The 27,393-nt window shown below is 46.5% G+C and overlaps 1 protein-coding gene across 1 annotated transcript in view; it reads right to left on the reverse strand.

Annotated features, from left to right (window-relative positions):
• Window positions 1-818: 818 nt before the first annotated feature.
• Window positions 819-27,393, reverse strand: part of PSMD1 (proteasome 26S subunit, non-ATPase 1) — a 128,760-nt gene continuing 102,185 nt past the window's right edge. The window contains exons 19-25 of the mRNA XM_065411440.1: window positions 24,567-24,669; window positions 14,230-14,399; window positions 10,451-10,543; window positions 8,315-8,407; window positions 5,773-5,919; window positions 1,949-2,104; window positions 819-1,032 (exon numbers count right to left, since the gene is read on the reverse strand). Coding sequence (XP_065267512.1) covers window positions 1,958-2,104; window positions 5,773-5,919; window positions 8,315-8,407; window positions 10,451-10,543; window positions 14,230-14,399; window positions 24,567-24,669 — 753 coding nt within the window. The 3' untranslated portion in view covers window positions 819-1,032; window positions 1,949-1,957. The remainder of the gene's footprint in view (window positions 1,033-1,948; window positions 2,105-5,772; window positions 5,920-8,314; window positions 8,408-10,450; window positions 10,544-14,229; window positions 14,400-24,566; window positions 24,670-27,393) is intronic.

The raw sequence follows: 27,393 nt of genomic DNA on the forward strand, positions 1-27,393 counted from the left end.
ACCAGCTACATTTCCATATTGGGAGAAAAGAATCAAGGCACACAAAACAAGGGAGCAAAGAGTCCTGTGGCACCTTATAGACTAACAGACGTATTGGAGCATGGGCTTTCGTGGGTGAATACCCACTTCGTCGGATGCATGTAGTGGAAATTTCCAGAGGCAGGTATAAATATGCAAGCAAGAGTGAGTCAGGCTAGAGATAACGAGGTTAGTTCAATCGGGGGGATGAGGCCCTCTTCTAGCAGTTGAGGTGTGCTGCTTTTACAGATCCAGACTAACACGGCTACCCCTCTGATACAAAACAAGGGGTAGTTTGCTGGGGTGGAAACGAAAAGAAGTGTATTTTGACGGTACTAATTTTCTTTTTCCAACTCGGGTGCACAGCACACCAGGCAGACCAGCAGAGATCTATCACTGTACCTGGATGACCAGTGTAAAGATTAAAGCTGTTCTTAAATCAATGAGGGTCAACTTTGCAAATGCCTCTGGGCAGATGCTGGGCTGCAGGGAAAACAAAATCAGCCTGTCAGATTAGTGCAAGGGCTGAATCAGCCTGGATTTATTGGCATCACTTGGCCTAAACAAGCATTAAAAAAGGAGCAATGTGCATGGGTCATTTTTAAAAGGCATCCCTATTGTTCTAGTCTACCATAGATTAAGGCCTGCCAGCAGCATTGGATACCGCTAGGAAACCCACCTAATAGAGGAAGAAGAGGGAGTCAGAGGATGACTCAGAGCCTGTACATTCAAGTGTTGGGCGGCTGACGAACCTTCCCCTCCTTTAGATAAACTGGGACGTCAAAACAAAAGCAAGTTTTCCATCAAGAGGTTTTAATATATTCATTTGAAAACAAAGTTTTGTGAAAGAGTAACACTAAATAGCATATATCGCTTCTGCACTCAAACCACAGACCATCTCCGTTAGGTCAGCGCAGAGGTGATGCTGCATGCACTGAATGGCAGGTCTCCATAGGAATTTCCTCGTGTGTGTTTCCAATATCAGACAAAGCATCTTCTTTAGCAGAGCTGGTCCTGGAGACAGAGACCAGAAAGGCAAAAACATTAGCTGAGGCCATCTTCTGCCCATTCCCAAATGAGCCCACATGTGTATGCTCCTCTGGGTCTGGCACCGAAGCTCCAGTGTTCGTGACACACCCAGTTGTTGGCAAGAAACTAGTTATCCTGACTGACCAGCAATCTATGTGCATTTTTAACCCTATATTCAGAAACAAGGCAACTGGATTCTGATTTTCATCAACAAACCAGCATGTCAGCTCAGTCACACCTGCACCCTTCCCTCCCCAAAACGCCCCATGTTATTTATGAAGGAGCCTGCAGTTAGATAATGTAATGCCTGGAATAGGTGGACTTTTTAGCTCAGGGATACGGTCACAGAAGCTGAGATTGTGGCTCGCGTCTCTCTCTGTGCACAAACATGAACTCTGGGACAACAAGACTAAGGTCGGAGAGAGGGAGCCTCTCCCTTTCGACTAAAACTGCCATTGTGAAGCTGAACATAAAGTGGGTGATGACAGTTAATCACAGAAAATACTTCCCACCTGTGGGATTGTGGTTCCATTTGACACAAACTGAATGTGGTGTTCTCAGCAAAACTGGTGCACAGTCCACATTACAGTCATTATATACTTTATATAATTCTGCACAACGGGGGGAGTCTCTACTCAAGATTGGCCAAGGACTATATCTGTGTGGAGTCTCAGTGGCCCCTTAGGTCTACAAATGGTGGTCTGGCCAGTCACATGAGAGCTGAGTAGCAGGCAACAGAGACGTTTACATTGCATCTGGCCACAGATTGGACTACTGGAATATATTACACACAGAAGAGGACTTCAATTTCCAGTTTTGAAACATTGAAACACCGGGTCCTTTGATTGGATGGAGTTTTTACTCCGCCCATTAATGGAGGCGCTAGAGAACTGCACCGTACCTCAGGGTCCTAGTCATCAATGTACTCAAAAGGCTCTGGTGGTTCAGGTTCTTGCTCCTCCTCCTCAATCTTCGGGCCATGGGCTGCCACTGGTTCCACCAGCTCCTCTATAGCCTCGCTGGTGTCCTTCAGAATGATGATGCCACCAATGGAAAGCTAGAAGCCAAGTGCAGAGAACGTGTCAGTGCCTAGAGACATTCAAGAACAGCTCTGTCTCATGTAGGATTGTCCTTGACCTAGGACAGAAACAGGACCCCACGTCCCCCGGGTTACAATCACCCCATCAGTGTGAATGCTCTACGCAAAACAAGGGGTGAAAACAGCTTTGCTTTCATTGTAACCAACCACAGAAAGTATTCTCCCATTGTACATACCAGTGTCACACCACCAGGGGCAGACAAAACAAAGGGACAGGAGGGAAGGGTTGAATACACTGATTTATTAAAATGCGGCACTTGAAAGCTTTAGATTTTCTCAAATGTTTATGAACCAAATTGGAAGCTCATAGGCTTTAGGGACAGTGTCTTTATGAGTGTTACTGAAACACTCTGAATAGAGGCATCCAGTCATTCACATTCTAGCCTCATAACAAGGGGAATGGAATAAATGACCGTGACCATGGCTCTATGGACATGTATATAGCATATGTTTCTGGATAACATCATGGTGTTGGGTCTAGAAAGCCCTCTATGGTTTGGGACTTTGCTACCGTAGAGTGCCTCGCTTTCTAAGTACTACCACAATGACAGAGATCACTGGAGGTGCTTTGGATAAGGGTTCCTAGGTTTGCACCCGAGGATCGAGGACTCCCGGACACACTGCTTTGTTCTTTCAGCACTTGCACCCTCTATAAAAGCCAGAGTTTGCTGACATCAGAGCATGGTGCAATTGTCCCTGCCAGCCAAACCTTCGTTGAAAGGCTCTCTCTGAAAACACCGTCTTTATCTCTGATGTCGATGTTACAACTGGGAGTTTATTGTGTCTAGGTACCACCCTGTTGGCTGCACTGTATGTTAATGAAATAAACAGCCATTCTAAGCTACCTCTGCTCTTCCATTATCTATCTCTCAGTTCGCAGGAAGGTGACATCTGGATCTGTGGATTTATGCAGTCACTATAATCTGGCACTTTCCATACGGCTTTAAAAATCAAAACACAACTGTTTCATGAGATTCAGTCTTTGCAAGACAAAACAGAGTCAGATCTTAGCTCAACCCCTCCCCAGAGACTCTCAGAAGCGGAGCCAAATCTGATCATCAGCTTCCATTGACTGAGAATTCCATTAGCAGAACCTCATAAGACAAAAGAAGAATGAAGCACAAAACCTACAACTCGCCAAAGCCAGTGGCTACCTGTGGAGGTACGGAAACATGGACATTGTGTTGGGGCCTGGCTGGAATTAGAGCCTCCCCCACATTTGAATTCCAGGGTACAATCAGCATCTCAAAGTGACCTTTTATGATGGTGCCCCGCCAGCAGAGTGCTGGTTTTGAATGTTTCTGTGTCGATGCTGGGAAGCCACCTTGGTTCCACCGCTCCATCATGGCAAGACACACACTGCTCTGTTCTTTCAGGAAACCACTCGCAGACAGAGCGGATGCTCCGCTCACTGACCAGCTTTGTACTGGAGGTGGCTTGGCTCCCCAGTGAGGCTTCGGGCCACCGCTGTCCTTGGGGCTCCACTGCTCTCTCACTGACACACTGCGCTGCCTCAAGCCAGGCGGCCGTGGTTCTTACCGCACGTTTCCCTTCTGAAGGGCAGCCATGGCTTTACTGCCAGGCTGCCTCAGGCCTAGGGCTTCTCTCCCCCAGGAGCAGACAAAACACACAACTGCACGTGTCAGCTGAGTGCAGGGCTGATGACTGTGCGCACACGAACATTTCAGGGGCAGGACTGAGCTTGTACTGGGGCTGGGCAGCAGCTACGTCCAGTCTGGGAGGTCAGTTGGGCCACCTCCTCCTCTTAAAGAGCTGGGACAGAACCACCCCTGCCCAGCTTTGTGAAAGAAACTGTTCTCAAAGCTTCCACGTGCTGATGAAATACCAGTGAACGTAAGTGTATTAAGAACATGAACCAATTTTCTGGGCAGGGTATTCATTTCCAGGGTGCACGTGCTCACACACGATTATGCCCCATGTTCATCCATCTCTTGCACAATAACAAAAGCCAGCAGAATTTGACTCAGTCCATTTGCAGCCTGACAATGTGTTCATTAGCCTTCCAGTGTACCACAGTGTTTCACAGACTAGTTGGCAAATCCATGGGCTATTAGTAATAGGACTTTTCCATCTCCCATTTCTATGATCAGATGCCATTCCCTCTGCACGTTAACAAGAGACCATGACTTCTTTGAGGTCAGGTGCAGTGGAATAATAAATCTATTCAGTAAAAACACCATCTATGCACACAACCCACTGCATAAAACCCCAGCACAAGTGATCATGAATTTCACGGCATTGACACCAAATCTATCAGACATTTCAGAGCTATGTTAAGTTCTAAACTCAGTGAGCATGATGTACTACGCTGAGCTTCAAGTCCCTTAAACTCATCTGAGAACAACCCTAAAAAACATGACTGCTGCAGCCCGCCAGTGGGATGGCAGTTCTCCCATCTCCGACCTCAGGGATGCCGGCTTGGAATGGAGACCACTGCCCTCTGTTCTAGGCGGAATACAGGCCGCTAGCACTGGGAAAGCAGCCCTTGCAGGCCCAGCCATGAATGGCAGCAGCAACTTTGCGAGAGACAAGTGGAAGGGAAAATATACCATCCACTCTCGAAACATCAGCCCCTGGAGAAGGGGCGTGAGTGTTGTGAGGCCCTAAGCTACACTCTGAATGAGGTTTTTCACTGCCATCCTTAATCATAATGAGCTGCCGTTTCCCACCACTACAAAAAAATCAACTGGACTGAGGTAGCCTCCTGTCCATCTGCCACTAGTCCGCTGTGCATCATGGCAGGGTGGATTTCATTATTCCCAAGCCTTCCCTGATATATGGGGCTGTAAGCTATTCTCGAATAGCGCCACTGGTGGAAATTCCCCAGGGCAGCTTTTTCCAGTGAAAGTTAAAGTTTTCCCTGCTGCAGCGTAGGACCCTTGACTGGCTGTTTTTCCTTAATGAAGGAGAATAACCGACCCCTACTCGCTGTTTATACCATACATTTAAAGTCAGCAGACTCATGCTAGACTGAACACGCCTGCTTCTCGGAAACGTTCGGCACAAATCTTCATCCCCAAACCTTTTATCATTATTGCTCACCCTGGAACTCTCTCCAGTCCATCTGCCCTTTCACCTTAGAACCTAGGGAGGAGTGCAAGACACAGAGAGACTAACTGTAAGGTAACCCTAACTCTCCGGTAACCCTACAAGCTACAGATCCAGGCTTCAGTTGGCAGTTACTGCAAATTATTACACTGTCTTATGATGGTTCAATTCCCAAGTCCCCCATGAGGTTTTTATTAGGTGTCAATGGGCGTATCATCAGTTTCTGGGTCACAATCTCTGAAGAGAGCATAGGGCAAGAGAACGTAAAGAAATAGCGTTAGGGCATTATATGGGCCTAGAGTAGCTCTGCCTTCCAATAACTACAAATGTGTGAAACCAATGGAGAAGAGGGGCATAAGGAAGTAAAAATGAGACATGGGGATATGTCATCTGGCCTCTAAAGTACAGTACAACCATCAGCTGTTATGGTTTTAGTTCTCAGGAACACACAGAGCTGTCACGTCTACATGCATGATCCCAGCGCTAAGCACGTCCACTGGGAACTCTCCGAGTGTGAGAACAGGGTGTTAGGTTTGCATACGGTAGGTTGCACTTACTGGTTTAAAAGGCTGATATCGGCAGCTCTCTGTCATGGTGAGGACTTTCAGCTGAGCAGGCATGACTCTGGCTGGGTTATCCAGCAGCTGGAAGTTGGGTTCAGGCTCCTTTTTCTTTTCTTTCTCTTCCTTCTTCTCAGTCTCATCCTACAAAACACAAGACCACCATGGTTTAACTGCAGCCTTCAATCCTCTCACATTTGAGGCTGGGGTCAAACTCGCTACTTGATCCACACAGCGTGAGCAGTAACTCAAAAACCTGCTTAAGAGACACTCTCTTAAGATGAAGGAGTCAATCAGGCTAATTGCCCACCACAAAGCACAGTGAATGCTTATATAAACCCAAGGCATCTGAATTCCCCCAGAGCAGAACCTTATTGTAAGAACAATCCAGATTCCAGTGGCAAAAGAGTTAAATAAGAGATTGAGGTGGCCGAGCAAACTTCAGACTTTCACTTTCAATAGCCACTCAATAAAGCCCAGGATTTTTGTTACTACTTAGGCCTGGTCTACACTGGGGTGGGGAATCGACCTAAGATACGCAACTTCAGCTACGAGAATAGCGTAGCTGAAGTCAACGTATCTTAGGTCGACTTACCTCACGTTCTCATGGCGCGGGGTCGACTGCCGCTGCTCCCCTGTCAACTCCGCTTCCGCCTCTCACCGCGGTGGAGTACAGGAGTCGACGGCAGAGCGATTGGGGATCGATTTATCGCGTCTACACTAGACGCGATAAATTGATCCCCGATAGATCGATCACTACATGCCAATCCGGCGGGTAGTGTAAACGTACCCTTAATCATGTTTTCATGTTACAACCCGGCACACAAAAGGTGCCAAATACAGGTGGGATTTTCCTAGCTATAAAGCTGTCACTGGCAGTCGTGGCAACTCAACCAAAATGACTCTGTCCTGGTGACTCTTTAAAGATGGTTCTAGGTACAATTCTGCTCAGTCCTGGACTCAGCAGAGGCTGCGATTTGAGACAGACGCATTTATGTGGCCTCATGGAAACATTCAGAGTGTGGGTCACCTTTTCCCTTCTGCTGGTCACAGTTTGACAAGAGGGGAGGAGGTCAGAGAGAATAATCAGGTACTTATAGAAAGCAGCTGTGTGATAGGCACGAAATATAAGGTTCAGAGCAGGCACCTCGTGTTACAGCAGGAGGCACCCTCTCAGGTACCAGATTCACTAACAGCAGCAAATTCCACAGGACTCCGGCAAATCTCATATGAGCTGTACTAGAAAATGGGAAAGCAGAGATGCAGCCAGGACCCTACGTTAGCTCAAACACAGCAGGGGGCAGCAGTCTCTCTTTGTCCCGCAGCTTCTCCTTCTCAGACAATTCTGTGTGTCTAGGGCGGCTTTCCACACAGCTGACGCATATACACAGAACCCTTCTGACTCACCGCAGCCTTTCTTCACTTTCACGTGATTTTAGACCATAAAGCTGTTTGGAGGAAAGCTCATTTGCCTGGCCCATTTTGCTTAGTACATGGTGCTGTATGAATAATACAATGCAAAGACTATGTTAATGTTACAATTGTGCTGTGAAAGGGTCAAGAAACACAAACGTTAAAGATCCCAACAGCTGCTTTAACTCATCTATGTGTTGCACATACATAACTTCTATTCACTTTTCAGGCTGTGTAGTACCATTAACTCTTTAGAAGTTGTACCACGTATTGGGTGCACACAATGTGGTCACACTCACGTTGCTGTAGGCAAGCGTGCCATCTTGATGTTACACTGCTGTTTTTCTGCATGCCATTTTGTTTTCAATTAGACAGAATAAAGAAGCTGCCCCTAATTCATAACCTCGGCGAGGCCCAAGTAGGCTTTGACATAGACATCTCATTAAGGTGAATGAGGCAAAATGAAACCTCCACAGCTGCTACTGTTTACCTGGAAGGAGTTTTCTGCAAGGATGGGTTAACTGAACATCTATTATTTATATAGTGCTAGGGTGAGGGGAGGTATGTGGAAATGGAAAAACCATGGAATTGGAAGAGTACAGAATTTACACAACTTTGGGAAATGCTGCCAAAGCAGTGACATCACCCTACAAATCCAGAATCTGCAATTCTCCCCCATAGAGAATATAGTCCAACAACGGTTTAGGAGGAAGAAGTGTTTCCCCGCCCCGACAGATCAGCACACATGAAAATTATAAGCAAAAAGATGAGTATTTTCAGAATGTAATGGGGGTGTGAAAACAGGGGGTTAGAATTTAACTAGTTTGGGAACCTTACCTAGAGCAGTCATCTCCAAGCAACTGCTATAAGAAAGATTGTTAAAAAGTCACCAGTGGTGCACCAAAGAATAGGAATTTTATTACATTTCTTCCACACCCCCCACAAGAAACTTGTCCCTGGATAAGTTACTCAATATACTGAAACATGTTAACACTGTGCTGAGAAACTACTGTAATGCAGGTGACAATGGGACAGAGATGTGCATGGGAGACAGTGTTCATGTGATACACAGCCCCCTAAACGAAACTCGCTGGAAGACATTTTGGTATTTATGGCTTATACCCACCACTTCCATTTTCTCCTCTTCCTTTTTCTCTTTCTCCTTCTCCTTCTCCTTCTTCTTGGCTTTTGCAGTGATGGACAACACAGCAGTAGAAACCTGGACATTTCAATAAAGGCGGCTTTCAGAATGGCTTCAACACTGTATGCAGTGCTCATCTCCCAGCCAGGCAAGCAGACCAAAAGGAGAGTCAGCACTGTGCCAATTTTCAATTTCACTACCCACCCATTACCTTATAAGCAGCACAAATAGAGTGGCACGCAGGAGGGGAAAGGGTGCTAGAGAAACTGACCAGAGGAGGGATAGCTCAGTGGTTTGAGCATTGGCCTGCTAAACCCAGGGTTGTGAGTTCAATCCTTGAGGGGGCCACTTAGGGATCTGGGGCAAAATCAGTACTTGGTCCTGCTAGTGAAGGCAGGGGGCTGGACTCGATGACCTTTCAAAGTCCCTTCCAGTTCTAGGAGATAGGATATCTCCATTAATTTATTTTTATTTTTTATTTATTTATCTGATTGTGAAAGTGAAGAGAGAGCAAGCTCCCTAATTTAGAGATTACTCAGTGCTGTTTCATTTTCCCTACAAAGGGATTTCTTTAAATCTGAGCAGTGACAAGGAATTCTGACCATGGGGAAGTTAGCTCCCATGGTTTCAGTGGCAAGGCAACATCAAGCCAGAAGAGAGATTCTTGACAATGTCGTAATCCTTTTCACCACTCCTCCACCCCGGCGCTACTGTAATCACACAGTTGTTACGTGTCACTGGCACACACAGACAGACATAGTGCAACTGCCCAGGATGTGAAAAGTTTCTTCCGAGGAAGAAACAGTTGTGCTGAACTTCTCTGAGTGTCCCCAGCTTCTCCTTCTCAACAACCATTGTTAGACAAAACCACCACCACAGGGTCAGCAGGCAGCCCTGCCCATCTGTTCCTGCTCCTGGAAAGATTATCCATTCCCCTAAGGTTTTGGTGGAGTCTTAGGGTGCCATATCAAGGTATTCTAAGGGTGGGCCAGATTCAGCTATGGGGTTTGAATTTTAGAAAGGGAGGGATATGTCCAGAAGTACCTGCCACTGTGAAATTTCTTATGATATTACTTGCCTTCAGACACAATCCAGTCCAATCCCAAGGAAAAAACCAGCTGCTTGGTAGCCCCTCCCTTGGACTAATTTCGACAGGCTTCTGTTCTCTAAATCCGAGAACCTCTAGAACATTTCTAGTGTTCGGTTTTGTTAAATTGCTTAGCAATTTTCACCAGGTGCCACACACATGAGCAAGATGTGCCTGAGTACACACCTCTGCTGCCGCTCTCTGGCGGCTGGCAGGTCTGCTCCGCCTGCTACAGTCAAGCCACTGGATGATGATGATCCAGTTGTACGGGTGCACGAGCTGCCCTTCTTTGTGGGAGGACACCTATGCTGCCAAAGACGACCACCTGAGGCTCAATTTTCTTACCTGGACGTTACCATTTCTACATATAGCTTTTTGCAGCGCACGGGCCCACAGACTCTGCCCGTGAATGCTTAATGCATTGCGTTAGCTAATGGGTCGCTTTGGACTCCTGCCCTCAAGGATTGTTATTTATTATTTGTATTACCATTGCACCTAAGAGCCCTTGTCATAGCCCATGACATCACTGTGCTTGGTGCTGTATGACTCCAGAACAAAAAGATGGTATGTGCAAAGGAGCAATATGTACATGGTAAATACTCCTTTAACAGCTCTCCTGCTCAGCCAGCTAGTCAAGGAAGGCGCCAGTCAAATCCCAGCACAGAGATTACATGCGACCGTGAATTCCAGACTCACCAATGAGAGAGATAGAAAGGTGGTGAGCTCAGTGAATTAAAATCAATGGACCAATCTTTATGGCCACCCTCACCCATTTCACAAAGCTCATGTGGCAATAAGAAAGCGTCCAGGTATGTTGAGTGCAACTGCTATTATAAAGGAAAGAAGTCAGTGAGGAAAATAACGCTGCTACACGGCCAGAGTTACGCAATATTTACTCTCAGAGATACTAGCAACTGACAATCTTTTCTTCATCCCTGAAGGAACACGTTGCCATGGGCTAATGCCGGGAAGGTTAATGTTCATAGTGGGTGAGTCCACACAGTGTATAAAAGTCAGCTGATCAGCTTACCAACCTTTTCCTTCTCCTTTTCCTTCGGTACCTCCAGAGGGGCAGGATACGCAAACGTTGAGGGCTTGCAGTTGGATTTGTACTGGACTTTTGGCATCTAAAAAAGATACAGACTTTAGAAAGAATTGTTACAGGAAAGTAAAGGGAAAGAACCAAACAGCAGAATAGCTGCCTTGGTTGCATTTTCCTCCTTGCAAAGATAAACACAAATCATCCCTTTTTCCCTCCGGAAGCTGAGAAGCTGCCATTAGTGGCAAATGTTCAGCTGTAACATCGTTATTCAATTATGATATAATTCAACTCTGGTATGACATTTTCTCCTTCTCCAGCTTACTGCACACAATGGACATCCAGCTTTTTCTTCATTGTTACGATGCTGTCACGGTTTAGCTGCGGCTGTCTTCCGCACAAAACTGGCCTTAAGACCTAAAACAGGATCAGCTTTATCTATGCACGGCAGACTAGACCACACATCTTCTTCCAAGATGATAGTACAGGTTTCACTGGTTTCACATTACATTACACTCCCCCAGTACGATACAGCCAGACAGCTTTCTTCAACTGCCCTCCCATCTATCCATCCAAAATATTGATACTGCACTCACCAGCGCTGTATCTAAGCTGCTCTTCCTTCCCAACACACCTCTTCAGTGCCAGAACAGGGAAGAGTTGGAAGAGGCAAGATGAATGAGCGTTGAAAGCTATATGACCGACAAGGTTTTAGCCAGTAAAATTGAGTTGTTCAACTTACGTGAAAAATTTTGTGCACCTTACAAAATAATCACAAGGAATTGGAGCACAATTAGAGCTGACAGCCCCAGAGAGCCTAGGGAGGAACAATGGCCTTGGATGTGGAGTCAAGAGATCTGGGATCAATTCCCTGGGTGCCCTCTGTTAGTATTTGAGAGGTGCTCTGATACTACGGCAATGGGGAGTTTACACAGAAATGGCCTTTTGAACCGAGCTCCTTTCAGACAGAGGTCACTCGTTAGCTGCACACAAAAGGGTGCCATCATTGAACACTAACATCCATGGAACGGGAGAGCATTCCGGAGTCACAGTCCCTGGGCACAGATGGCTCTGACGTTATGCCAGGTGATGGCAAGCAGCTGTAGCCCTGCAACTTGGACCAGTCCTGCTGACTGCTTTGAAGGTAAGAACCGTAATCCTGAATTTAACCCATATAACACAGGGAGCCAATGCAGATAGCAGAGCAGGGGAGGTGACAGATTCTCAGAGCCCTGTACTGCTTTATTTGGAACCTTAAAAAAACATATTGCTGCTGGCTTCATTCCTTGGCAGAGGGAGTTACATTAGCCAACCCAAGGGGACGGATACAGGGGTCACTGAGGCTAAGTCTGACCCTGACAGGAGCGGGCAGAGTAGACAGAAAGGGAGCTTCCCATGACTGTGGCTACTTGGAGTCCAGATGTGGTAAGGAGTCCAGAGCTCACCATGGCCAACGGCTGCTCTGTCGCTCTGAGGCCCTTGATGGAGGAGGATGCCAGGGAGGCAGTGAATTCCTCAAAGCGCTTCTCTCTCTCCCTGCCAAAGTCACCTCAGCTGTTCCTGGATGAAGTTGCTGATCTCAGCCAGGTCCCAGCAGAGCTGGGATACAGCACTCTGTGGGTGAGTGAAGGTGACGGAACTGGGTACAGTCTGGGCACTGCTGGCGTTCCAGTCTATGCTGTTCCACAATCTCCTCTGGTGGTTTTACGTAAGTGTGGAACAGGATGGGGGAGAAGGTGGATCCATGTGGGACTCCAGTGAGAGCTCTGGAGGCTGAAGACCAGGCACCCCCATGAGTCTCTGGATATGATCGGGGAAGAAGGATAGGGTGATATCTGGTTGAGTTGAGATGTAGTTAATTAACAGTAGAAAATACTTGGCGATACCTTGAGCTGGTCCCTTCATAAATGTGGGGTCTTCGCCAGGGCTTAAATTCTCTTGAAGTATTTCCCAAAGCCCACTATACCCCCCTCCATTTTCCGCCTACCAGACTGGGGGTGGGGAGGGAAAGAGCTTGGGGCTTCTGCCCTGTGGTGGGGCTAGGGGCTGTGGCTCCAGCCTTGTGCAGCCCCACGGACATCCTGGAACTGGCTCACGGCCCCCCAGAGCCATGAAAATATTTACCAGTGCTGGGCTCCAGATAGTTCTAGCTGAATTTATGTCCTAATCTTAGCATAAGTTTCATTGTAACAACAAACAAGAACTACAGGACTTGGGCAGTGTTACTATGTCAGCAGTGCAACAAGTGTGTTCCCCAATCCCTCCAGTGTTAACGGAAGAGTCAAATAAATACTTGGCATGCTGAGGGGAGGATAGCCCTTGAATTGCTACAATGTCGGGAGAGGAATTAGATGACCAATTGGTCCTTTCCCTACTTTTATACCTAGGAATCTAGAAAGCGTGTCCTATTTCTAGTCTCACTTCTGGTTTAGAATCTACCAATACTTTAATGAGGCTTGTGCCATCTGATGAGAGAATCTGAAATTGAAAGGTTTCATCTCCCTGTAGTGATACGTACACAGCGCAGGAGAGAAAACCAGATAACGAATACAATACTCCAATGCACGTAAATAAGCCTGAAAAAGATTGCTGTGCACGATCGGCCTTTTCCAGCACAAAAAGGGAGGCTGCAGCACAAACTGCAAAACATTCAGGCTTCCTCCACTCTAGATTCTGACTCAACTCAAACTGCTGATTTACCAGTGACTTTCACTAGTGTCAGAGTGAAATATTGGCTCCTTTCATTCCACATTTTAGGCATATTTTTCAAACCCAGAGAGTGACGAGTCACATCCTTAGCCAGGAGGCACTAGGCTTTCTGTAATGGGAAGCTTTAAAGTGTAACCTTTTGAAGGGCTTACACGATGCAATCTTTAATACTCAGGTCTCTACCCACAGGGACTGAATGATTCAAATCCCACCAGTCACCCACTAAGGCTCAAACAAAATTGAGGTGCTATGATTAATATTAGCTTTTCATGCTCTTCCAGCTACAGATTCTAGCACACTTTAGCTAGCTACGGTGGATAAGGTCAAAATATGTTCTAAAACGCCCATGAAGAAGTCTTAATGCACCGTTACCAAGGCACAGTATAGTGTTTCAATGGGCACAGTGCAGTCTATGCATCTTTGGAACTCTTTCCTGAAACAACTGGTCTCCTTCAGAGATTTACAACGATAGGGACTGTATTCATATCCCCCCAGCTGTAACACTGCCACATCCATGATTTCTCTATCTCCTCCAAAGGCAGCAAGGTTGTATAATAAGCAGCTAGGACATGATGGCTACGCAACTGTTAGAAGCTGGCTCAACTGGAACAGAGTTTAAAAAGAGTTCCCAAACTTGGATGGTGCCCAAAGCTCTGCCAGGCTGACCTCCACAGATTCTCTGCAGATGATCTGAGAGCACTCAGAATGACAAGGGGGTAAACCAGAAAGCTAATGCAGAGGCCAGACACAATGGGACTGGTGCAATGTAAGGACCCCAGGAAGTTAAAACTTACAGACTGCATTCCCTTGGTGATGAAAAGAACAGGGTTAGGAAAGGCCTTGCTCACTTTGTGCCAGCAACTCATTATAAACATTCAGCTATTGATGCTCTTCAGCACCATGCAGAACACCTGATCCTTGTGCTGTTTGTAGTAAGATTCCCTTCATGAACAAACTCGCAGAAAACGAATGAGTGGTGGTTACGATGGAAAACATTATGGAACTGCAGCCAGCAAGCTATTTCGTCTCTCATCAGATGACTGTATCAACCATGGAAACACATACCTTAAGGTCCTTGTTAAGGCCAATGACACAGGTTGGGGTGTAAGCCAACGACAAGAAGTGTGACAGGGGGAACCAGAACCAGAACTGGGTGAAGACCAGTACCCCCACCACTGAAGGCATGTGAGTATGTCCTGTCCTTGACTGCAGCGAGATAGTTACATTATGGCCACCTGAGGAGAAGAGGAAAATCACAGAGTCAGTTAGGAGAGGGCTTCCAGTCCGCTTCTCAGCACTGCTCAACACAGACACTTCAACGAGCTGCCTCTGAAACAACTACCACGAAGACAGCTATAGCGGAAACTAAACCACAATGTCCTCAACACTCAACCTGAAGAGCAAACCCTCTGGGATGCAGTTCCCCTCTCAGTTCAGCTTCTGGTCTCAGGTTATGCACCACCGTCGGTGGCAATGTAATTTACAGTGGTGCTTTGGGCGGCTAGTTATTGTCCCAACATGGAACCAGTGGAGAGACAACCCCTCCCTGCCCCTGGCAAAGTAATTTTGTCAAGAGGGCACCAAGACAATAACACTTCAATTGTGGTATGGAAAGAGGAAGGGTCAGCACATGAGCAAACAGCAAAACCTGTGGTACAGCCAATTTCAGCATGCAAATCACCGACACATCACAGGAAACACAGATTGCGCATCTGGTTTTCTACGATATTCATTTAATAGGACTGTTACAATGCTAGGGCTCATGCCCTGAACTGCTACTGTTCTACAGATGAAATATGCCTATGCTTTTATTCATCCCAGTAGAAAAAAAAAAATGTAAACAGCAGCAACTTCAACAGTAATTTCTAGAGGTTATCAATCTAACCAGCAAAGAGACAAGCTTGTGCAAGCTTTGCAATAGAATTAAATCTCTGTCAGACAACAAAGTCTTTAGCTTTGTACTTGCACAGCAGAGACCAAAACAACTCAACATGTTGATGCAGTGCAGGAACATTCAGCTAGAAACTGAACTGGAAGGCTAGGGCTGCAGGCAGAGAGCGAAAGTGTTAATCTGATTTTCAATCCTCTGATGGGCTCAGCAGATTGAGTTGAAGAGGGCAACAGGCAAGTCCATTACCGCTGACGAGGCCAGGTGCAGAGAGGCTAATTGTATTAAAATACAATCAAGCACTCATTCCGAGTGCAGTGCAATTTATAACTGAGATTCCCAGGCCCAGATCAGCATTCCTCTGCCCTGCATAAGTAGCCACCTGTAGTGCCGCTGCTCAGTGCTGCTGCTGCCAGAGTTTGGGAGATGCACTGAGAAGCAACGGATAATGAGATCAATTTTTGCTAATATTCTAGCTGATTAAGATCAGTTCTGCTGCGCGTGATCAAGATGGGAAAACCATTGTTTAAAACACACACACAAAGAAAGGAAAAGAATTGAAGTGAAATCTAGGATTCCTGCATTGTGCCATCCCAGGGCTCTGCACACCCACTTTCTCTGGGGCTTGCCTGTTGTCACCACAAGATTTCACACTCATTCCTTTGCCTTCTGAAAGGAGACAATGCGGTGCTGTATTCTTACTGAGGAAAGGGAATGACGCCATCTCATCTTATAAACACCTCTTATGTGCTCCACTCACTGCTCTCTTGCAGTTGGTTTATTGTTATCATTTATTTCTACTGCAGTAGCCGCTAGACACTCTAATCAGAGATCAGGACCCCACTGTGGTAGGCACTGTACAAGCACACAAACATAGTCCCTGCAAATAAAGACATTGCACGTTCATGGTTTCTAGCCTTTTCTCTCTTTGTAAGTTTAAGCTTTTACTTTACTGTCTTACTGTCTATATGATCATAAGATAGACTGTGAAAAGCAACCAACTGCACATTGCTGAAGCAACTTTAATCTTCTTTTATTCGAACTACTGGAATTTTATTTTCCAACCTTTTATTTTTAACCTTCAGAATTATATAATCCACTCTTTGGAATTTCCTGGCTGAGTGACAGATCTCAGAGATACTTTCATGCTATTGTCTCTGCTCTCCATACATGCACACTCCACAGTCACATCCACGGTTTTGGGGGGGAGCAGGAAAGATGGAAGGACCTTGTGTTGCACAACAGTTATTGCCTTAATGATTAAGCAGCAGCACCAATGGGCTCAGAAGGGATACATGCCAGGCCAGAGAAGATGTACCCTAAGGCCTCGTTAGAGACGTCTTCACTACCCGCCATCTTGGCGGGTAGCAATCAATTTATCCGGGATCGATATATTGCGTCTCGTTAAGACGCGATATATCAATCTCCGAACGCGCTCACCGTTGACTCCGGAACTCCACCAGAGCGAGCGGCGGTAGCACAGTCGACAGGGGAGCCGCGGCCGTCGATCCCGCGCCGTCTGGACCCCAGGTAATTCGATCCAAGATACTTCAACTTCAGCTACGCTATTCGCATAGCTGAAGTTGCGTATCTTGGATCGATCCCTCCCCCCCCAATGTAGACCAGCCCTTTAAGGAGATTAAACATGGAGGATCTTCAGGGCTCCTTAGATAACCATAAGACTCACCCCCAAACCTATACTGCTACCGACAAAATCTATTGGACCTACAGTGTATAACCCTTAGATAACCAGGATCTGCTATCCTAGATTTTATATGGACTCATAACAGTAAAGAACACAAACTAGGTTATGCTGTTATATACACCAGTGAATTCACGCCTTAAGTTGCAAGCATCTAAAGGCTTGTCTACACTTACCAGAGGATCGATGCTGCGGCGATTGATGCATCGGTGGTTGATTTAGTGGGTCCGCTAAATTGACCGCCAATCGCTCTCCCGTCAACTCCGGGATCGAGAAGAATAAAGGGAGTCGACGTCGCATAGTGTGGAACCCACCATAAGTAGATCTAAGCTACGTCAATTTAAGTTACGCTATTCCCGTAACTTAAATTGCATAGCTTAGATCGACTTTTCCCTTTAGTGTAGACAAGGTCTAACTTCCATGATTTCCTCCCACCGAGTTGTAAGTTTGTCTGATGGGACAAATCCCTTGCTGACGACACTGTGAGAGCATGGCCCAGTGCAATATGATGATGTTCAGCACATCATCACTGGGTCACATCAACATACAACAATGTGATGGTACTTCACAGCCCCTGGAAAAAATGTCCAAGTGCTCCCCTCAACTGATTATTTTTTAAATGAGCAGAGGCACATCGTTTACTTCACCTACGACAGATTGAAGACAACCTGTGCTATACCTCCAGAGCAGAAAGGTCAATATTTCATCCAATAAACCACCAAGCCTCTGACAGAGTCAATGTCAGCATGTGTCAGCGAGGTGATTCGCATATGCAATAAAACACAAAAGACAGCACTCCTTTAGTAGGCAAAAGTATTAATGTATATAATGATTTGGGTTTCTAATAGCTAGAGTTACTGATGGAAGGTCTGATTTTAAATTGGGACTCTAAACAAATGCGGGCAAGGTCGGGGAAAGGAGCAGTGCTTTTTCCATGTCTAATAGGAGTTGAAAGCAGCACTGAATTGGCGGTACACCTCTACCCCAATATAACACGACCCGATATATCACAAATTTGGATATAACGCGGTAAAGCAGCGCTCGGGGAGGGCGGGCCTGAGCGCTCCGGCGGATCAAAGCAAGTTCAATATAACGCGGTTTCACCTATAATGCGGTAAAATTTTTTGGCTCCCCAGGACAGCGTTATATCAGGGTAGAAGTGTATATGAGGGAACCCCTCTGTGCAGCTGCATGTATTATTGCAAGAAATCAAAAGAGTTTAGGATTTGAAATGGGAAAAGCATTTCCAGACAGCTCTATGTTTACTGGGGTAACAATACTGAGATGGACTGACAAGCACAAATCCAAAGTGAGCTCTTCCGTAAGTAATTCGGAAGGAACCCTCTTACCTCACCCTCCCGAGATGTCTTCCGAGCATCACAACCACATGAAAAATCCCTGATGGCTCAGTCCCACCTGCCTCCCCCCTGTGGATCTTAACTTCTTCTTACCCATTCATTATTAGTTAAGCTTCAGTTCTGAGCTCTGTGCTACACAGTATAGGACGTAAAACCAAGATGGTACCTGATGCAAGAAGTTCACAATCCAAAAGACAAAAGGACCCATTCAACTATCTTTGGCGTACTCCTTATCCACTCACCCCACCACACTCTTGACTGAGGGGGGAAGATAATCCACACTAAAACAGGGCCCTTCAAGGGGCAGTGCACTGTCCTGCACTTGACTGGTTTAAAGTATCAGTACTTTACTTCTGCTTGTATTTTCCTGTTAGAACGCAACTGTATTTCCCCCCCCTTTGCATTTAGTTAACACAGATGTGTTTTTTGTTTCTTTAGTTGAAACTGAAATTAACGTGGTTGTGTGTTCCCAGCCTCAGGATTATCAGTGCTGTCAATTTTAACTCAGGAGCAATTTAGTTAGCGGCTGCTCGTGAGCCAACCACTGGAGCAGCAAATGCATTTTGGAGGCACTACATAAATGCTGGCTTATCGACTTTGGCTGGTGTTTCCTCCTCACTCCTAGCGAGGGGAAGATTTAAAACCAGAATAGATACTTAGAGCACAGAGGATCTCTTAAAGTAGGTTAAACTCTGAGGTCTAAAAGAGATCACAAGTTCACTCCTAGAGCTCGAATCTACTAATATATATTTTTTCTGATAATGTATGTCAATTTGGGAAGGGACAGAGAAAGAACCTTTGTCAGCTAAGGACAAGAGAGGAAAAGACTACACAAGCTTAGGGGTTTGGGGAGAAAACCTAGTCAGTTTCAGTGTACGGGTTTTTTTTAATGCTATCTAACAAAGCAAGCCTCTAGCAAAATGCAGCTGCTTAGGCCTAACAATTAAACACTGACCAAGTTCTTTATTTCCACTTCAACAGCACCCCCCCACCCCCCAAGGCGACACCACAAGTCTAATGACTACTTCATTGTGGGAGCAAAACAAAAACCAAAAACACCTGACAGCTCTCCCCGACACTCTGAAAATGCTGCCCTCTGTATCAAAGGCCTGTCGCCGGGATAGAATTGCTCCCCTTTTCCTTCCAATAAAGAATTACAAGTTCAACTGCACCAGCTACGGCAGATAACACGAAGCCTCTCTGCCTGTAACAGTGATTCAAGTTTCAGCCTCTGCCACTCCCTGCCTCTGATAAGCATTTCTAGTGGAGCAGCGAAGATAAAGGGAACGCAGGGATTAACGTATGTTCTTTTTGAAGAGTCTTCGGTGAATGAGGTAGCAGGTTATGAAAATTGTAGCCCATGGCTTTCTTTGAATTCACACATGCATTGAGCGTATTTAAATGGAGATGCTCAAGGCTGAGGAAGCTATCCAGCTAGAGAGGACTGCTGTCATGCTACTGGGGGAGGAGGATATGGCTCTGGGGCTCAGAGTGGAACACAAGCTAAATATGAGTAAACAGCGTAACACTGTTGCAAAAAAAAAGCAAACATCGTTCTGGGATGTATTAGCAGGAGTATTGTAAGCAAGACACGAGAAGTAATTCTTCCGCTCAACTCCGTGCTGATTAGGCCTCAACTGGAGTATTGTGTCCAGTTCTGGACGCCACATTTCAGGAAAGATGTGGACAAATTAGAGAAAGTCTGGAGAAAAACAATTAAAATGATTAAAGGTCTGGAAAACATGACCTATGAGGGAAGATTGAAAAAAAATGGGTTTCTTCAATCTGCAGAAGAGAAGACTGAAGGGGGACATGGTAACCTTTTTCAAGTACATAAAAGGTTGTTACGAGGAGGAGGGAGAAAAATTGTTCTTCTTCACCTCTGAGGATAAGACAAGAAGCAATGGGCTTAAATTGCAGCAAGGGCAGTTTAGGTTGGACATTAGGAAAAACTTCCCGACTATCATGGTGGTTAAGCACTGGAATAAACTGCCTAGGGAGGTTGTGGAATCTCCATCATTGGAGACTTTTAAGAGCAGGTTGGACAAACACCTGTCAGGGATGGTCTAGATAATACTTAGTCCTGCCCTGAGTGCAGGGGACTGGAGTAGATGACCTCTCGAGGTCTCTTCCAGTCCTGTGATTACTTCATACACTCTCCCCCCTCTTCTCTCTCACACACTGCCCCCCACCTTCTCTCTCTCTCTCTCTCTCTCACACACACACACACACACACACACACCTCTTCTCTTTCTCTCTCTCTTCCAAGCTACTGTATGATAAATGAATAAGATGGGAAACAAGATTTTACTTGAATTTTTTAACTTGATCCTGACAGAGATAAAGTTCAAGGCAAGTCCACATGTATGAAAGAAAATCTATGACCCCGCTGGCCTCAAGCTTCATGGCAACATGCTACACTACAGGAGACTATGGTTTGGGAGTAGCCTTGAGTCTTGTGCCAATCAGGCTGCTGGAGCTCAGGTTTGATAAGGGGGAGGGGCGCTGGCAGAGGAAGGAAGGTGACTGGAGTGACACCAGTGTCTCCTACCAGCCACAGTCCTAAAACATAAAGGACAGTGTCTGTCCTCTGACCAAGCTGCAGCAAGTGTGCTGGGAATGGAGCTCTTAGAAGTAGGATGAGAGGACTCAAGGGGGGAAATGGCCCCTAGTACAACAGGACAGGGAGGTGGAAGCCACATCTGATTGTGCGGCAAAGGGGAAGAAAAAAAAGGTTACCTACATTTCGTAACAGTTGTTCTTTGAGATGCGTTGCTCACGTCCATTCCATTCTAGGTGCATGCACACCCACATGCACAGTCGTCGGACACTTTTGCCTTAGCGGTATCCATAGGGTCGACTGTGGCGCCCTTTGGAGTGCCGCGCTCATGCGTTGGTATATCAGGCACCACCAGCCCGATGCCCTCTCAGTTCCTTCTTGCCAGCAACTCCGACAAAAGGGTAGGAGGGCGGGTAATGGAATGGACCCGAGCAACACATCTTGAAGAGTAACAGCTACGAAAGGTGGGTAACCATTTTTTCTTCTTCGGGTGCTTGCTCATGTCAATTCCATTCTAGGTCACGCACAAGCAGTATCCCTGGAGGTGGGCTCGGAGTTCACGGGCGTGCAGCTTGCAGCACCGCTCTACCGAAGCCAGCATCATCTCAAGCTTGTTGGGTAAGCACGTAGTGAGATGTGAACGTGAAGGTAGAGTCTCTGCAGATATCTGGAATGGGCACTTGGGTCAGGAAGGCCGCCGCTGAGGCCTGAGTTCTAGTTGAGCGTGTGGTGACGACTGCCAGCGAAGGCACCTTCGCCTGATCATAGTAGAAACGGATGCAGGTGGCGATCCAAGATGAAATCCTCTGGGCGGATACTGGACGATCTTTCATCCTACCTGCTACCGCGACGAATAACTGAGTCAACTTGCGAAACGGTTTGGTCCTGACGATGTAGAAGGCTAGCGCTCTCCTGATGTCCAGGGAGTGCAACCTACATTTCTCCTCAGACTTATGAGGCTTTGGAAAGAAGATTGCAAGAATATGTTCTGGCTTGTATGAAACTGCAAAACCACCTTGGGCAGGAAGCCGAGTGCGGTCGCAGCTGGACCTTGTCCTTGAAGAACACCGTATAAGGTGATTCCAAGGTGCGTGCCCTAATCTCAGAAACCCTTCGGGCAGAAGTTATCGCCACCAGGAATGACACCTTCCAGAAGAGCAGAAGAGGAGAACAGTACCCCAAGGGCTCGAAGGGGGCTTTCGTGAGCCGGGTGAGTATCAGATTAGGGTCCCACGGAGGGACAGGATCCCAGACTTGAGGGTAGAACTGCTCCAGACCTTTTAAGAACCGGACCATCATGCCATGCACAAAGACCGATCTGCCCTGGAACGGAGGGTGAAAAGCCGATATAGCGGCCCTTAACGGATGAAAGGGACAACCCCTGGAGCTTAAGATGCACAAGGTAGTCCAGGATCAGCTGCAGCGAGGCCTGCTCAGGCCCAACCCCTAGGGCCAAAGTCCAGCACATGAAGCGTTTCCATTTACCCAGATAGGTGGCTCTAGTGGACGGCTTTCTGCTTCCCAGTAGGACCTGCTGGTCTCGGGCTGAGCACTCCTGCTCTTCAGCAGTCAACCATGAAGCAACCAAGCTGTGAGGTGCAGTGCTGCCCGGTTTGGGTGCAGGAGACGGCCGTGATTCTGCGACTGGAGATCCAGCCATCGGGGCCAACACTGACAGGTCCATAAGCATGTTGAACCAGTGCTGGCGAGGTCAAGCTGGGACAATCAGGATGACCTTGTCCTTGTCCTGCTTGACTTTCATGGGGACCTTGTGGAGCAACAGCACTGGCGGGAAAGCATACATCAGAGACCCCGACCGCGGGAACAGAAAGGTGCATGCACAGGAAGTCCCTGTCGATCCCCCAGAATGAGCAGAACAGGTGGCACTTCCTGTTGTGGTGAGTCGCGAACAAGTCTACTTGGGGAAACCCCCACCTTCGGAAGATCTGGTCGACCACATCGGGGTGGAGAGACCACTCGAGGCGAGATGAGAAGGTTCTGCTGAGGTGATCTACCAAAACGTTCCTGGTTCCAGGGAGGTGCGCTGTGTGGTCCAGCACCTTGATTACCAGGTCCAGGTCATGCCTGTTGGGGATGTAGACCGACGCCAACCACGCCTGCAGCGGGCGGAGATGAAGCTGGGCATGGTGGACCACGTAGTTGCAGGCTGCTAGATGACCTAACAACCCTAGGCAGGTGCGGGCAGTGGTGAGTGGATGATCCCTCACCCAGGAGATTACGTCCGACATGGCTCGAAAGCGGGACTTCGGAAGGAATGCCTTTGCCGGCGTGGAGTCGAGAACCCCCGCGATGAACTCTATCTGTTGCACTGGCACAAGGGTTGACTTCTTTTCGTTCACTAGCAGGCCCAAGTCGTGGCATGTGGCTCACACCAGATCAAGGCTGCTCTGCATGTGACCCCATGATCTGCTCTGCATGTGACCCCATGATCTGCCCTGATGAGCCAATTGTTGGGATAAGCATAGACCTGGACCCCCTGGGGTCTCAGGTAAGCGGCTCCTGGGGCCATACATTTTGTAAAGACCCGCAGGGCCGAGGATAGGCCAAAGAGGAGCGCCATAAACTGGAAATGGCACTGGCCCACCATGAAACGAAGGAACCATCTGTGTCCTGGCAAGATAGAGATATAAGGATATATAGGAGATAGAGATATATAGGAAATAAGCGTCTCTCAAGTCGAGAGTAGCGTACCAGTCTCCCGGATCTAGGGAGGGAATGATGGAGGCCAGGGATACCATGCAAAGCTATTTACAGCTAAAGCACAGAGCTCAAGTAGGAGAAAAAAAAAAAAAAAAAAAAACGCCGACCACTTGCGAAGCAAGGGAAAGAGGCGCTTCGACTGACCCCCATGGGCAGTAAGAAGGAACTGAGAGTGTGTGGGGCTGGCGGTGCCTGATATACCAACGCATGAGCGCAGCACTCCAGAGGGCGCCACAGCCGACCCTACGGATACCACTAAGGCAAAAGTCTCCAACGACTGTGCACATGGGGGCGTGCACACCTAGAATGGAATTGACATGAGCCAGCACTGGAAGAAGAGGAGGAATATCTGATATCACTAAATATAAGAGCCCTGCAAGAGTGAGCTCTTGGGAAAGAAAAGGGCACATCTTTTAATTTGTTTTCCTTTTCTCCATGGAATCTTTCCTTAATAGGCCTGGTTGTTCAGCACCGGGGGTTATAAAGGCTTTAGTAGTTTAGATCCATGGTGTAACACTTAGTCACTAGCAGTCATGTAATGAAATTCTCCAAACTGGCAAGCTACAGACATAAGAAGCAGATGCCCTTTGATGACAATAGCTTTGGCTTTTCTGCAATAATGCTGATACAATTAACTGTGCTTCCTTCTCTGAACCTTTTCCCCAACAATGAGGAAACATGCTCACTAACACAGAACCCGAAGAAAGCTGAGAGACAAATACCACAAGGTTTCCAAACTGACTTGTGGAGAAACTACTTACAATAGAAAGGAAGCAACATATAAACACCACTTACGTACTGTAAATCAAGGCTTTGGATGACAAATTGATTCAAAGGAAAATGACATTTTGGGCAGAAATCTGGAAAAGAATTACCTTTAAAGTTTGGAACAGTTTTACAGTGAAAATGTTGCAGAGGTTTTGTTTTTGCAGTCAGGTGAAACCCCCTGAAAACAAGGGGTTTGTGGAAGCTCTGATACCCCTGTAACTATCATACCCTTTGTGATAAACCTCTATCTGTGAAACTCCCATGTAATAATGAATAGCTCTAGATTAGCCAGAGCTCCAGGCTTCCAAATCTTTTTCACCATCGGCTTCAAGAGACGTAGAACACTTCCGGCGGCCCTGATCAAAGTTTTAGAACTTTTTACTGCTTTAATCCAAAGGAAGTTACCTGCATCCAAGATGCCCTGGGCCAGGATTGCTCCAAACTTGGCCATAACATCGTCATGCTTATCATTAATGACTTTGGAATAGAGCTGTCTGAACTGGCTGACCTGTAAGAGGAGAAAGAAAACCAGAGGTTAAAATATTGATTTACACCAGTAACAGAAAAGCTAGCCAGAGAAAACAGGAAGTCCTTCCTCTGTAAGGGTTCAATCACATTCAATCACAGTAAAAAGAGGCAAGTCAAACAACTAGGATTCTTTTATTTATCTCCAGAGTAGACAGGACATCTGATGGTAGCACCAGTTTCCCTTCATCTCCAGTTTCTGCGATAGACCCTCCCAAACTATATCTATGCCCACCATCCCAAGGGACTGAAAAGGACCCATCAAAAAGACTTCCACCATCCCAGGCATGACTAGAAGGTGGTTTGAGCAGGCTTCTTTCCCCATGGTTCATTTTGCTGCTGGTAATCCCCAAGTCCTCTTTCCAGGTACTCACTACAGCTGCAGGTAAGTGGGCAGATATATCTGCTAAGGCAGTAAAGCTACTGTGGAGGCAGCTGGAAACAACAGCTGATCCCTAGTGAGATTTCCAATGTTTTAAACGCAGTTTTAAAACTCTATCAAGAGTTGATCACTTCCTCCCATAGCATACTGCCCAATACCTATTAAACATTTTCCCAGAGGACCTTCTTCTCCAGAGAACAGTCCAGACCAATCAGTGACCTTGCCCCCATTGATGAAGTGTTCAAAAGAGACCCTCGTATTTCTGCTGACACGCAGTATTCAGGCCCACAAGTAAGCAAAAAGGCTGAGCAGCATGCCATTGCTTGGAATGCCTTGAGCATGCTCGTAAGACATACTGTGGCTGGAGCTGGTCAGGAGTTTTCCAGCAAAACCAGTTTTCGATGGAAAACGCTGGTTTGTTGAAACCAAAATGTTCCACAAAAATTGGTTTCAACGAACTTCCTATAAACACAAGCAGTGTTCTGACAAAACCTGGCCTTGCTTTCTGCGGCTGCTGGGGAGCCTGCACTTCCAGGACCCCGGCTCTGAGGCAACCCTGCCATGAGGACTGCTCCAAGGCTGGAGATCCCAGGTCTTCCAGACTCCCTGCTCAGCACCACAAGCCTGGAGGCTCTCAGAGTTTCCAGGCTCCCTGCCTGGGACAGGGCTGATGGGGAGCCTGAGAGCTTGGAATTTTGGAAACAAAACCATGAGTATGTAAAATTACTTTTTTCATATTTCCGTTCTGCAGAGATCTTGACATTTCTATTTTTCTTCCTTTTGAAATGGAACGAGTTTTCCACAATGTCCCATGTCATGGAAATCACGACATTCAATGGCTCATCTTCCACCCACAGCTGCCTTCTTAGGTATTTTATAACCAACAATTACTAGAACAAATTGTTGGTAAGACTTGGAACAAGGATTTCAGCTCAGGTGTGGCTGACTGGGGAACAATGTACAATCGTAGTTTCTACGCAGTGTGTACAGGAGACCTCAAGCCCTGGAACTGCACTAGTTCAGCCAGTCCCTCCTCGCTCCATCCCACAATGCACTGCTTCATGTATTGAAGTTATCAAATGTCCTTGCTCCCAGCAACAGTTCTTCAGGAGACCCATTATACATTAGTGAAACCATGGGCAGCATGTGTACTGGGCAGGAATGCATCAAAACAGCTATGTGGATATACTGCATGGTGCAAGGACAAGAGTAATTGTTGCAATCAATATCTCTATTTCCTTGTCTAGTGAAGACCAGAATATGAAGTGCCAGAAGTAGGATTAGAAGTCAGGAGGTCCTGGCTCCTAGTACTGAGTTCAGACTATTAGATTCCCCATCTGCATCCCACGAGAAAAAAATATCCAAAGAAAGATTGTTCCACCAATAGAAAGACCATTAACACGACTCAGACTTTAGATGATCACAATGGTCCCTTCTGACCTTGGTCTGAAAAGTCTTGAAGTCAGCAAACCAGCAAACCGTGTTAGGAATTACGTTTTATTAGACCAAGATTCAACAAAGTTGGAAGAAAACAATCATAGTGGGTGAGGATCAGGAGAGGACTGGAATCCAAGAGATATTTTACATAAAATATTGCTAGACTTTATAGTAAAAATGTTTACAGGAGGCTCAAAACACCATGTGAAACTGGAAACACCAGACTTCAGAGCTAAAAGGAATCAATCTCTTGTTCCAAACTGATAGCAAATGATTTCTCCACTACACTTCATGGTGCAAATTCTGGACTCGAGGTATTAAGAAGCTGTTGGGAAAAACTATAGTTAGAGAACTGTGGAATTATCCAGGGTTTCTTTCCAAACATGACATGCTGTCTCTCCCATTTCCTATCAATGAATCAACAGTGTTGATTCTTACAAAGGAAATGGGATTCTATCCAAACAAATATTTGTTTTCTTTCAGTTACTGTTTCTGAAAGTCTACAGAAGCCCTAGCTACACTGGAACTAAATCCATGTTACCTGAGCTAGTTTTAAAATTGGTTCAGGTCAGCTCATTTTAAAGACAGCTTAGTCGGTGACTGTGGATGGGTCACGCTTTGGTTTAGAAACTGTGCCTCAGCCAGTGTAGTGTTCCATACAAAAAGGTTTTTCTCAGTCAGAAAAAACCCACTGTGCTGTCTGAATCACAGCTGCCTTAAAGGAAAAGTGCACCGTACCCCATCCTCTTTCCTTGCCCTTCTGACAAATAATTCTGGTTATAATAGCAATCAGCTCCTTTAGAAGTCACCGCATTTAATCTGGAGGAGCTCTAGACCAGTGGCTCCCAACCTTTCCAGACGACTGTACCCCTTTTCAGGAGTCGGATT

Source organism: Emys orbicularis, chromosome 9 (genome assembly GCF_028017835.1).
Source record: "Emys orbicularis isolate rEmyOrb1 chromosome 9, rEmyOrb1.hap1, whole genome shotgun sequence".
Taxonomy (NCBI): domain Eukaryota; kingdom Metazoa; phylum Chordata; order Testudines; family Emydidae; genus Emys; species Emys orbicularis.